The following is a 14,495-nucleotide window of genomic DNA, read 5'->3' on the forward strand; positions in this document are numbered from 1 at the left end:
CCTTCTTTGCCAATTACGGGTTCCATCCCTCCTTCCTGCCTGACATCTCCTCTGAATCTGGAGTTCCCGCAGTCCAGGACATTTTCAACTTTGTCACCAGCAATAACAAACTTCTGCGGGAAACGTTGACCAAGGCTCAGGCAGCGTCCAAGAAAACCTTTGACGAGAAAAAGAGGGGAGAGTTAATCCTCCAGCCCGGTGATCGGGTTTTGCTGTCCACAGCTAACCTCCGCTTGGCCTGCCCGTCCAAGAAGTTGGCTCCCAAATTTATCGGTCCATTTTCAGTTAAAAGGAGACTCAATGCCGTTGCTTACGAACTATCCTTACCTGATACCCTGCGGATCCATCCTGTATTCCATGTCACCCTCTTAAAGCCCGTGGTTCCTGATGCCTTCCCTGGCAGAAATTCTGGACCTCCCGAACCTGTGATTATTGATGGAGATGTGGAGTATGAAGTGGAGGCCATACTTGACTGTCGGAAGAGAGGTAACCAGCTTCAGTACCTGATCAATTGGAAAGGCTATGGGCCGGAAGAAAATTCCTGGGAACCGGAGCGGAACATCCATGCTGCAGATTTAATCCAGGCGTTTTTTCTTGCCCATCCTCAGAAAAGCAGTTTGTTGGGCACCCGGAGGTTGCCCTTAAGGGGGGGGCAATGTTAGGAACGCTTCCTGAGCACACTGATGTGTGTCATGATGTGCTGTCTGCAACCTAAAGGGTTAATCCAGAGCAGACTAATTGCAATAATTGGCAAACAGGCTGCCTTATTTAAACAGCTCAACAGCACTGCACATTGCTGTGTTGTCTTCAGCTTCCTGTGTTCTGAACCTGCTTCCTGTTGATTTCCTGTCTGATACCTGTTGACCCTTGGCTCGTCCCTGACTTCGCTTGTTTGCTGCCTGTCCTGATCCCGGCTCGTTTTGACTACTCTTCTGGATTCTCCTTGTCGGCTCATCCACCTTCGGACCTTGACCGGTTACCCCCTGGTGGGGCGACCCTGGGGACCGCGACCTGGTATCCACCTGCAGCCAAATCCATCCTCACCTTCAGAGGCCCTGGTGAAGACCGGTGGATGCTTAGACCCCGCACCTCAGGTTAGCCTGTGCTACTCACCTCGGGTTTCCAACCAAGCTCCGCCCACCGGCAACGGTAAGCCTTCTCTGCACGACAGGCTTCCACCTGCCTCATAACAAGAGGCTTGAAGCACTCTAGGGACTTCCGGGATCGGCGGTTTGCGTCCCACAGTCCGTGGGACATCAGTGTAATAGCACTGTGCTGCAAATTTGAACCCCATAATGTGGCGATATGTTCTTGAGAGCATCGGCCATGCTATTGAAATTGCACCCTTTGATTGGAATGTGCTAAACCCGGGATGAACATCTGGTGATATGCTTTGATTTATCTATCCCGTTGCACTTGTGTACTTGAATGTCCACTTCCTGTTCTTTCTCCCCTTTTATTCCCCTTCCCCTCCTCAGCATTTGGTGTGAAAACTTGTTTGTATGTATAGCCAATAGGTGCTGAGCTTCTATGGAAGGGTGATACAGGTTGATGGGTGTAGGATCGCCATCAGTACCACCACCAATACCTTTATTATCATCTTTGGATAGGATACTTCCTTTGTAAGAACTATGCCTTACATCATATGCATGTATCCTGTTGGTCAGGATGGTTGTATATTGTTTTGCCTTTCTTCTCCTTTCTGAACTTTTTGCTTAGAGTCTATCTTCTGATTATTGTGTGGACCCTCGGGTTTACGAGTGATACTAGTAACAGTGATATTAATTTGAATGGTCCTACCTGCAACTACATTTCAATCAAGTGTAACCACAAGTAGTTCATATTGGAATTTTTCTTTTTATATGTTTTTGTGCGTATATGTGTATATGTGTACATGTGTATGTGTATGTGTGTGGATGCCTATGTACATTTACGCATACGTGCATAATATTCATGCATTACAGCAAGTTCACATAAACCTAACCACTCAGATTCCATCTGAGTATTGCCTCTGACTATGCCCTCTCATGCCTCTTGGGGCTCTGATTCCATCCACAATAGAAGGGAGCTTGTAGGTGGGCCCCTCATGCACACGCCCTGGAGTAGGAGGGACCTTTTCCTACTGCATCTGATCCACTGAGTCATTGTTCATTGTCCATTATATAAAGCATGGGTTTAGACATGCTTTTCAGGCTCTGAAGAAGAGGCGCAGCCTCGAAACCGGTAAGCCTGTACAGCTTCGAGGGACGATAGAATCCCGATCTCGATGCTGAGGATTTTATGCTTTGTGTGATGTGCCTTTTATCAAGAACCCGTTTGTGAGTATTTTTAATTCATCGTTTTAAGAAACCTGTTTTAAGGATAATGCACTAGGCCGGTGCGCCCTTGTGTTTGTTTGTCGTTTCACAGTGTTTCCAGACCACCCTGGTCTAGTGAGGGGCTGCAAGGCTGAAGCATTAGAAGGTTGCCGAATTATTTGTTCTCATCTACAAGTCGAGCTGGATAGAGACCACTTTGAGCGCAGGGAATAGGTGCAGAGAAACTGACAGTGTACCTACTTGCTTGTTTTTGGGGAAAACCCCATAGGGTCTGATAATTATTTGTCACTTCTAAAACAATTGAGGTCAAAATCCACGTTTAGACCTCGAGGCGAGAGAACTTTAATTTCAAAGATCCCAAGGATTATCTCTTACTCAGTTGATGGATATAATTACCTCCAGTGCTTTTTTACTTGTTCAATGCGACAAAAACGCAGAGACTCAGGTTTTCTATCATGAACCTCCCTGAAATGTCTTGACACATTATGTGAAACTGCTCCCTTCTTGATGTTCTTAATGTGCTCTGCTACTCTCACATTCAGGCATCTTGATGTGCGTCCTACATATTGGAGCCCGCAACCTCACTCTAACATATACGACACCAGCAGTGGAGCAAGTGATCAAATCTTGGATCACAATACTCCCTGCCCGTGCTCTTAGCGATAAAGGTCTTCCTTTTTTTTCTTGTTAAATTTAAACTGACAGCAAACCCCACACCTCCCACAAACATGAAATCCCGATAGAAAATTAAATAAGGTATTTTTCTTCACTCCCGGAGGACCAATTACTCCTGGGGCTAGACAATCTTTTAGGAAGTGGTAGATTTATATAGTGATATATAATGGCCGCGCTCACCAATAAATTATGAAAAAAAGGTAAATGAATATAACCCCTTAAGTGTAATGTACATAAAACAACAAAGAAAATAGATTAATTATAATACTAGTGAATTATAATACTAGAGAATAAATATGTCTCTATATACCACCATAGTACATAAAGTGAGTATATAACAAATACCACAAAATAGATGTGACTAAACAATGTAAACTTGGACAGTGATGAATACAGAAAGTGACTAGTGCAATAAAGTGCAGCAAAAAAGTCCCAACAGCATGTTAATGGGCCACAAAGCAGTCCGATAAACACTATCCAAGGATTTGGAATGACAGAAGGATCCTCTTATGCTTCTTGCAATTCAAACACCTCCACCATACACCTTGACCACCCAGTGAGTCAAACTTCTTACCAGAAATAATGGACCCTCAAATTATAGGGGGTCAATTGGAGCTTTTGTGCACAGATGCAAGGCAGGGTATGGCAAATATCCTCTTTATGTTTCCAGCCAGGAATGAGCCGTCCTCCTTGAGATCTTGCTAACAGGGTACTGGGCTTGTATGCATCATATGGATAAAGAGAGACACTGCATGGTGAAGTATATCAATGTATGGCAGTTTATTAAAAAGAGTACCACTTACAATTTAGTAGATCAGACAGACGAGTAACAGCAATCAATCGGAGTCCTGGGGGAACGCTGCTTCCGCGTTCTGTTACTTGCGTTCCACCCGGAGCCCAGAAATGACGTGGCACGTATAACGTAATGCGATCAGACGTCCCGACGCGTTTCATCAGCACGCAGCTGACGTTATCAAGGGTCAAATGATCGCACTCGCGTCATGGAGTTTATATATAAGGACAATCTCACTAGACAGCCAATCCGCCTGAGCCAATTTTCAATGTTCCGCCTCCCAAAAAGCGGCGCCATCTTTTGGGTTATAAAGTTAGTCGCAGTAAATAACCAATTTGCCCAAATCAGATCAGTGCACTTTTATATAGTTTCAAAACAATTGTATATTTTTATAGTTCCAAAAAAATTGTATTTGCACAATTAGTTTGTGCACGGTGGTAGCGCCACATACCAACACCTTTTAACCCCATTTTCTTGTCGGTGCGTTTACCATCTGACCCATGAAATTGTCCTGCAAAACATTTAGGAAATGCCGAGCCTTGGATGAATGCGCGGTTCCTTCTGCCCAGTCTATTTGGATAATTAAAGTCCCCTATTATAATGAAATTTCCCATCCTTGCTGCCATTCCAATCTGCGAAAGGAGGTCTGCCTACCCCTCCTCCCTCTGGTTTGGGGGCCTATAGCATACGCCCAATATTACTTTCCCTATAGTGCCTTCCCTTTGAAGTTCTACCCATAGGGATTCTACCTCATCCATAGCTCCAGTATTAATATCATCCTTCATATTTACCTGTACACTGTTCTTAATATACAGATACCCCTCACTCTTTTTTAGCTTCTCTATCTCTGCAATAAAGGCAATACCCCTGAATGGTCGCCAGCCAATCATGAGAGCTGACGAACCAAGTCTCTGAAATCCTCCTCATACACCAGCAGCTCCAGCTCTCCCATCTTGTTGGCCAGGCTTCTAGCATTGGTATACAAACCTCGTAATTTTGACCGGATGGATATTATATCCTCGTTTGATGTTGTTTTTAGGCTGCTCTTTTTCCCCATACCCACCTTGGATTTAGTAACTCTGAACACCCTACCGCCATTTGTGCCCGCTGAACCTTGCTTCCCAGTGGCTAATTCTACATCTGTATCCCCCCCCCCCCCATCACCTAGTTTAAAAGCCCCTCTAACTTGTTGGCCATCCTCTCACCCAGTACGGTTGCACCCTCCCCATTTAGGTGCTATCCGTCCCTACTAAAGAGCCGGTAGCCAACTGAGAAGTTGGCACAGTTCTCCAGGAACTTGAAACACTCCTTACTACACCAACTCCTCAGCCACTTGTTAACTTCCCTAATCTCCACTGCCTCTCTAATGTGGCTCGAGGTACAGGTACTATTTCTGAAAATACTACCTTGGAGGTCCTACTCCTCAACTTAGCTCCTAAGTCCCTAAAATCGTTTTTTAGGACTCTCCATCTCCCTCTGACTTTGTCACTGGTACCCACGTGTACCATGACAGCTGGGTCTTCCCTAGCTCCACCCAGTAATCTGTCCACCAGATCTGCGATGTGCCGAACCTGAGTGCCCGGTAAACAACAGACAGTTCGGCACTTACAGTCTTTGTAACAGATTGTCCTTTCTGTCCTAACAATTGAGTCCCCTACCACCAGAACCTGTCTTTCCTTTCCCTTTCTCCCTCCCTAACTGGAGGAGTTCTTCCCTTGGCAGCTAGGGGTGTCGCTCTGCTCCAGCAATGCTGGTCCCTGACTGGTTTCCCCAACATCACGCAACAGGGTGTATTTATTGGGGTGCTCCAGCCCAGGACCGGCCTCCTTGCCTTGTTCCCTTCTACCCCTCCTAACTGTCACCCATCTACTCTGCTCTGATGCCTGCACCCTTGTATCTCCGCCCTCCTCTGTGCAGGCCCCTGCCTGCACCTGATGGGTATGCTCCCAGCTCTCCTTCAGTATGGAGATTATTCCCAGTGTTGCCAGTTGCTTCCCTAGATTCAGGACCTGAGCTTCCATGAAAGCAACATGCCTACATTTTGTGAAGCTGTATTCGCCCTTGATTGCCTGATCGAGGAACGTATACATGCCACAAGATGTACACCGAATTGCATCTCCACACCCGCCGGGCATTGTACCTACTAATCTAATGGAGATTCGGTAATTTAAGTCTGTCCTATGTGGCTGATTTCTAGCTTTCTAACTCTACTTTTTCACATATAGTTACATAGTTACATAGTAGGTGAGGTTGAATAAAGACAACAGTCCATCCAGTTCAACCTGTGTAGGTGTGTGTGGCTGTAATCATCTCACATACCCCTGAATGTTCTGATCCTTGAGATGTAAGTCTAAGAGTCTTTTGAAAGCCACCATACTACCCGCAGAAACCACCTCTTGTGGTAGAGAATTCCACAATCTTGTAGCCCTAACAGTAAAGAACCCCCCACGTTGCCTGAGGTTAAAACGCTTCTCCTCTAATCGCATTGTATGCCCTCGAGTCCTCATGCAATCCCTTCGAATGAACAGCTTTTTTTCTAAGCTGGGGTCCCCATTAAGATATTTATAAATTGCTATCATGTCCCCCCTCAGACATCTCTTCTCCAGGGAGAATAAATCGAGCGATTGTAGACGCCCTTCATAGTCAAGGTCCTCCAACCCCCTAATTAGTTTAGTTGCCCTTCTCTGGACTCTCTCCAGCTCCAACACATCCCTCCTGAGGACTGGCGACCAGAACTGGACAGAATACTCCAGATGCGGTCGGACCAGAGTTTTATAAAGTGGAAGGATTATAGTCTTATCTCTGGAATACATCCCTTTCTTTATGCATGCTAATATTCTGCTGGCTTTGGCAGCTGCCGCTTGACATTGCATGCTGTTGCCTAATCTATCATCAACCAAGACTCCCAGATCCTTCTCCATTTTTGATTCCCCCAAGGGTTCCCCTCCTAACGTGTATTGTGTTTTTATGTTTTTAGTCCCCAAGTGCAAAACCTTACACTTCTCCACGTTAAACCTCATTTGCCATGTCGTTGCCCACTCTGTAATTTTGTCCAGGTCATTCTGTAGGATATCTGCTTCATGCTGTGCAGTTATTGCCCTGGCCAATTTTGTGTCATCTGCAAAAACTGATAACGCACTACTGATCCTGTCCTCAATGCTGTTTATGAATAAATTGAACAAGGTTGGTCCCAGGACTGAGCCCTGGGGCACCCCGCTTACAACCTCAGACCAGTCTGAGTATGCACTGTTTATTACCACCCTTTGGACACGCCCTTTAAGCCAATTCCGTATCCAAGAGCAAACTCTGCTGTCGATACCTGCAGACCTTATTTTATAAATTAAGCGCTTGTGGGGAACTGTATCAAACGCCTTAGCGAAATCCAAGTACACCACATCCACTGGTCTGCCCCTATCTAGCTCACAGCTCACCTCCTCGTAGAATGTTAAGAGATTGGTTTGACAAGAACGCCCATTTGTAAACCCGTGCTGATTACTGCTGATGATGTTGTTGTCTTTAGCAAACTCTACGATATAGTCCCTTATCATCCCCTCCAGAAGTTTACATACTATTGATGTCAAACTGACAGGCCTATAATTTCCCGGGATATGCCTCTGGCCCTTTTTGAATATTGGAATCACGTTAGCTTTCTTCCAATCCCCTGGTACATCTCCTGTCCTAATACTGTCAGCAAAGAACAGGAACAGTGGTCTGGATATAACCTTACTGAGTTCCTTGAGTACTCTCGGATGTACGCCATCCGGGCCTGGTGATTTGTTTGTGTTAAGTTTATCCAGCCTTTCCCTGATTTCACCCTCTGTTAGCCATAGTGGCAAGTCCTGTGTATTACTACTAACCATACAGTCATGGTCAGTGTACCCCTCCTTTTCCTGTGTAAAGACTGACGAGAAAAAAGCATTCAGCACGGTTGCTTTTTCAGTGTCCTCTGTAACCATCCTCCCATCATCGTTAATTATGTGTGCAATATGCTCTGCCCTAGTTTTTTTGCTGTTGATATATTTAAAGAATTTCTTTGGGTTTTTTTTACTATCCTCCGCTATTTGTCTCTCAAAGTTGATTTTAGCCATTTTGATTTCGTGTTTACTTTTCTTATTTGCCTCCTTGTATTGCTCGAAAGCCAATACTGTGCCCTCTGATTTATATTTCTTGAAGGCCAATTTTTTTCCCCTAATAAGTTTTTTAACGCTACGGTTTAGCCAGCCAGGTTTGGCTTTGTCTCTTCTAAATTTATTTCCCATAGGAATGCACTGCAAGATGCCTTTGCCTAATATGTTCCTAAAGCATTCCCATTTTTCCTCTGTGGTCAGGGATCCCAAGGTTTGGTCCCAGTTTACCCTTTCCATCAATGAGTACAATTTTGGAAAGTTTGCCCTTCTGAAGTTTAGGGTTCTTATGTTCCCCACTTGCCTTGTTATATTGTTATTTATACTAAATGTGATCATCCTGTGATCGCTAGAGCCCAGGTTGTCCTGGACTACTACCTCCGAGATTATGTCTGGGTCATTAGTGATCAATAGATCCAGGACTGCATTTTCTCTAGTCGGAGAGTCCACCAACTGTGCCATGTAATTATCCAGTAAGGTTTCTGTGAATAGGCGGGCCTTCTGTGAGTGTGCAGTCCCCTCATCCCAGTCAATGTCGGGATAATTGAAGTCCCCCAATATGATGACTGATCCCAATTTTGCCACTTTACTCATTAGTGCTAAAAATTCCAGCTCTACTTCCTCCCCTTGGTTAGGTGGCCTATAGCAAACCCCCACAATTACTTTCCCCTTTTCTCCTTCCCTATGGAGTTCAACCCACACAGATTCTAACTCCATACTCATCCCTTCCGTAATGTCACTCCTTTCTATCACCTTTATATTGTTCTTGACATAGAGACATACCCCTCCCCCTCTTTTTCCTACCCTGTCCTTCCGGTACACTGAATACCCTTGGATATTGGCCAGCCAGTCATGTGAGGGGTCGAACCAAGTCTCTGTTATTCCCACAAGGTCTATGTCCTCCTCATGTACTAATATTTCCAACTCATCCATTTTATTAGCTAGGCTCCTGGCATTAGCATATACCCCTCTTAGTTTTACGGAAGTTGAGCGCAATTGGTGGTTATGTTTATTCCTGTTTGGTCTGAGGTTTTCCCGCACAGACCTACCGATTGACGTTGTGGAACTACTGTCGCTGCTGACCCTACAACTGCCTTCAGTCCTCTGCTCCCTCCTGACTGACTCTACTTCTGAGCTCTCCTAGTTTAAAAGCCCCTCCAACTTGGTGGCCATCTTTCTCCCCAAAAGAGCTGTACCGTCCCCATTAAGGTGCAGCCCATCCTTACTAAAGAGCCGGTAGCCGACTGAAAAGTCAGCCCAGTTCTCCAGGAACCCAAACCCCTCCTTCCTACACCAGTTCCTCAGCCACTTGTTAAGTTCCCTAATCTCCTTCTGCCTCTCCTGTGTGGCTCGAGGTACAGGCAGTATTTCAGAGAAAACCACCTTGGAGGTCCTTTTCCTCAATCTATTACCTAAGTCCCTGAAATCGTTCTTAAGGATCCTCCACCTACCTTTAACTTTGTCATTAGTGCCCACATGCACCATGACCGCTGGGTCATCCCCAGCCCCACACAACAATCTGTCTGCCAGATCTGCGATGTGCCGAACTCGGGCGCCCGGTAAACAACATACTGTTCGGTTCACGAGATCTTTTTTACAGATTGCCCTCTCTGTTCTCTTGATAATTGAGTCCCCAACTACCACAAACTTTCTAACCTTTCCTGAGTTACGGCCCCCCTTCTTCCTGGAGCCGTCCCTCCCCTGGCAGCTGGGGGAGGGTGCATGCTCCAGCTCTGCCACCCCTGATTTGATATCCCCCTCAACCTGCAACTCGGCAAACATGTTAGGGTGTACCAACTCAGGATTGGCCTCCCTGGCACTCCTCCCTCTACCCTTCCTAACAGTCACCCAGCTGCGTACCTCTGCTGCTTGCGTCTCCTCCATTCCTCCCTCCTCTATGCTGGCCCCTGCCAGCGCCTGATAGGTAATGTCCAAGCTCTATTCCAGGTTGTTGATGCCACGCAGTGTTGCCACTGTGTTCTGTAGGTCCAGGATCTGGTCTACCAGAGCAACAAGTCGCTCACATCTTGCACAGCAGTATTCGCCCTCGATTGGTTCATCAAGGAACTCATACATGCAGCAAGAAGTGCACTGAGTGGCATCCGCAATCCTGTCGGACATTATTACCCACTACTCTATGGGGATATATTAACGACCTGCTCTTCCTTACCTACACTACCTCTGTCTCCCCTGGTACTAAACCTGGGGTCCTCACCAGTCGCTAAGATACTCACCAGTCACTAAGATACTCACCAGTCGCAAAGATCCAACAGACGCAAGATACTCACCAGTCGCAAAGATACTCACCAGTCGCAAAGATACTACCCAGTCACCAAGATACTCACCAGTCGCAAGGATACTCACCAGTCGCAAGATACTTACCAGTCGCAAAGATGCTCACCAGTCGCAAAGATACTTACCAGTCGCAAAGATGCTCACCAGTCGCAAAGATACTCACCAGTCGTAAAGATGCTCACCAGTCGCAAGATACTCACCAGTCGCAAAGATGCTCACCAGTCGCAAGATACTCACCAGTCGCAAAGATACTCACCAGTCGCAAAGATACTCACCAGTCGCAAAGATACTCACCAGTCGCAAGGATACTCACCAGTCGCAAGATACTTACCAGTCGCAAAGATACTCACCAGTCGCAAAGATACTCACCAGTCGCAAAGATGCTCACCAGTTGCAAAGATACTCACCATCTGGTACTCTGCGGCACTCACAGGCACTCACTGACACTCAGTTCTCACTGACACTCAGGCACTTACTGCCACTCACAGGCACTCACTGACACTCACTGAGGTATCACTTCCAGTCGCTAAGGTTTCTCCCGGTTGCAAAGGTATTCTTCCCGGTTGCTAAGGTATTCCTCTCGGTTGCTAAGGTACTCCTCCTGGTTGCTAAGGTACTTCTCCCAGTACCAAGGTACTTGCAGGTACTAGGTACTCTCAGATCAACTGCTTGTCGTCCCTGGTCTGATGCAAGATCCTGCAGCCTCCCCCTGTCAGTCTCTCTACACGCTGTCTGTGCCTGTCTGTGCAATCCCCCTCTGCCCCCACCCACCTCACTCAGCAGATTAATCAGATAATACCATAGTCTCATCCACCCCAGCGGAGATATGGACCTGGCATCGGAGTTCCAGGGGCTGCCGCGGATCGCCCTTTCAGCAATCCCCAGGAGTGTGTCTGCAGATTATACTGCATTGCACTGCCCATATTTACTATGGATGGCATGATGTGGTGATATAACACACCGACAGTGCAGCATTTACAGGTTCTTTGTCTCAGTGTGTCACGACATGGCTGTTGGGTGCTGATTTTGTTAACTTATTGATCATAAGTTGACAAGGTCAGCACCCAACAGCCATGTCATGTGACACACTGTTACAGTACCAGCCATGATAGAGTGCCTGCTTGGCCGTGTGTTATCCCAATGCTAATGATCTTACCAGCCTGTGTTGCAGTTTGTTATCAAGGCTTCTTTCACATGGGGTGGAATTTGCTTTTTCAGCAGGGGATCTGTCTGCTAAGCTTATGCACGACACGGACACAGCCCACTCTGCTCTAAGGATGTTTTAAGGTGGGGTCTGGAAAGGTGACAGGGCCAGGGGTGGGGTGGAGGGTGGGGCTGAAGGGGGCCTCATCAGTTAGGCTGTACGGGGCCCCTATCCCCTATGACTTCTGTCAGCGGCCCTGCCCACACCAACACCCCCCCCCCTCCAGTCATCCTGCATTTGCATTGGGGGACTCACAATCTCCGCTCTAATCCATCCCAAAGGTGTTCTATTGGGTTGAGGTCAGGGGACTCTGGGCAAGCGAGTCAAGTTCCTCCACCCCAAACTCGCTCATCCATGTCTTTATGGACCTTGCTTTGAGCACTTTTCCAAATCATTTGGTTAAGGGGGGGATTATGGTGTGGCGTTGTTCTTCAGGGGTAGGGCTTGGCCCCCTAGTTCGAGTGAAGTGAACTCAACTTTGTGGGAATGGCCCCTTCCTGTTCAAACATGTCTCCGCATCTGTGCATCAACAGTGTCCATAAAGACATGGATGAGCGAGTTTGGGGTGGAGGAACTTGACTGTCCTGCACAGAGTCCTGACCTCAACCTGATTGAACACCTCTGTGATAAATTAGAGCAGAGACTGCAAACCAGGCCTTCTCGTCTACATCAGTACCTGACCTCACAAATGCACTTCTGGAAGAATGGTCAAACATTCCCTTAGACACCCTTCTAAAACTTGTGTACTGCCTTTCAGAAGAGTTGAAGCTGTCATAGCTGCAAGTGGTGGGCCAACTCAAAATTGAACCATAGGTACTAAGACTGAGAAGCCATCGTGTGCTTGTAAAGGCAATATGTTTTGGTAATATAGTGTACAGTATGTGATCTTTTCTGATACAGCTTGCTGAATGTAAAATCTTAAAATCTTTCTCTTTCTATGGAATAATTTTCATCATAAAGTTGCTAAGCTATTCCAGTGCACTTTTTTATAGTTGCTGTTGCTTGGTGGAGGATTCCTTATTCTAAAATGGTATGTAAAGCTACAGGAGGCATAGTATTGGTTTTATTTTATTTTTTTTGACAGGTGGTGAGCTTGGATTCACACATGAAGTATCCCAGCACTAATATCTCATTTCTGCTTCCACAATTACCACAGTGTATACTGTACATTGCCTAAAATATACCATTTGTTGCTTAACTAATTCCATGAAACTCTGTTTACAGATTCACGTGAAATGGCCAATGAGTTTATGTTAAAGAATTCTAAAAACATATTGAACAGTGTGGAGTCTACTTGCAATGAAGTGAAAACACCAGTGCTGGAGAATGAAGAAGTAGGAGAGCGAGCAGTGGGCAATGACTATGACACCGATTTATCTGACTATTTGTTTCCTCTGCCAGCTGTAGAGGAAGGAGCTGCTATTCTTGTCACCACAAAAACATCTGTTAGTTTTAACCCAGATCCAGGTGTGAGAGGAGATACTTATGTGGAAATGTCACAATGCATGCTTTTGGAACAAGAAAACAAATGATGTAACAATTAACACACCGCCAATACATGCTGTATATGGATTAATAGCAATGTACAAACCTTTTTACCTCAAATTGTAAAAAAAATCATATTGCAATGTTCAGTAGAATTAATATCTTGTACCTTGTTAGTCATCGATTCATGCCAAAAGTATGGTGTTTAACTGTTATTCTTTAATGGCTACTTTAAATTAATATACAGTCTATATTTCAAAACATTTTGGAATCCATGCTTAGAAATATAATTATTCTAAAAGTCTTAAAGAGAATTTAATAAAGTGTAACTATGCAACTATATCTTTTTGACACATTTGAGTAGTACCAACTACTATCATACTAGATACATACATACATACATATGTAATCACACCTTGACTAATGTTTTGGAGATGAAAAGCCCAGGCCCAATTCTCAGTCATCTCAGTGTTACTTGGTGAAAGTGAGACCATCCCTTTAAAAAGTGATCCACAGTAGATTGCTTTTCAGAGGCATTTGACAGGCTCTTCCTGGCCCCAATTTTAACACTTTAAATGCTACATGAATTTGGTTGTGGCACAACCCCATTCCCTTGAATACATTGTTTTTGGCAGTGGTACTGCCCACCAAATGGGAACAGTAGAATTATCTTTGCTGGGCCACACTACAACTGTGGCGATGTGAACTAAAATGGTCCCCATGTTAATCAAGGCTGAGCGGTGATAAAACGGCAGCTCAACCACTAATAATAATCAACCTCTCCAATGCCTATGTAAATGAGGCCTTAATCAAAGGCCTGAGGTAATACAGGCTTTTTGTCAGTTGTCAGAACCTACATTTAATTGAATTTATAGTGGCACAAAAAATCCTGTCCTATTTAGGCCACAGCATTGAGTAGTGATGAGCCAAACATATGTAAGATGGACTTTGTGTTTAGCTGGTTCTCAGTAGAGATGGCCTTGTGGTTTGCCCGGCGGTCGGTTAGCGGCAAATTTTGCTTGTTCGCAAATTTGAGAAAAGGCGGACTTTTGCCGATGTTCGCGGTGGCCATATTAGTTTACATTGGGGAGAACTTTGACCCATGACACAGGCATCAGGTGGAATGGGACAGCCAAGTGAAACATTTCAGCACATGGACATGCCCCCTACCTTATAAATAGACCAGAGCAGGTGGCCATTTCACATTCTGCTTTTTGTCAGTGTAGGGAGAGGTCAGCTGTGTGCTTCAGGGAGAGATTGCCAGGCACAAATAGCTCTGTTAAGATCCACAAAAGTCCTTTTCAGGGCTGGTATAGTATTTGGTATAGGTCTACTACAGTCTCTTTTCAGTTTAGGGACAGGTATCCAGTCTGTGCTCCAGGGACAGATAGAGATAGGCAGTGACACAAATCGCTCTGTTAATGTCCAAAAAAGTCATTTAAAGGGCTGCAATTTATTTGGTATAGGTGTGCAGTTTCTGTTCAGTTTAGGGACAGGTACCCAGTGTGCTCTAGGGACAGATCTGCAGTGACACAAATCGCTCTGTTAATGTCCACAAAAGTCATTTAACCACTTTACGCCCGCCCACCGTCAAATGACAG

The 14,495-nt window shown here is 45.5% G+C and overlaps 1 protein-coding gene across 1 annotated transcript in view; it reads left to right on the forward strand.

Moving 5' to 3' along the window:
* Positions 1-13,159, forward strand: part of TNFRSF17 (TNF receptor superfamily member 17) — a 483,832-nt gene extending 470,673 nt beyond the window's left edge. Inside the window, exon 3 of the mRNA XM_082262225.1 lies at positions 12,634-13,159. Coding sequence (XP_082118351.1) covers positions 12,634-12,941 — 308 coding nt within the window. The 3' untranslated portion in view covers positions 12,942-13,159. The remainder of the gene's footprint in view (positions 1-12,633) is intronic.
* The last annotated feature ends 1,336 nt before the right edge of the window (positions 13,160-14,495 follow it).

Source organism: Pelophylax lessonae, assembly GCF_965119305.1.
Source record: "Pelophylax lessonae genome assembly, chromosome: 6".
NCBI lineage: Eukaryota > Metazoa > Chordata > Amphibia > Anura > Ranidae > Pelophylax > Pelophylax lessonae.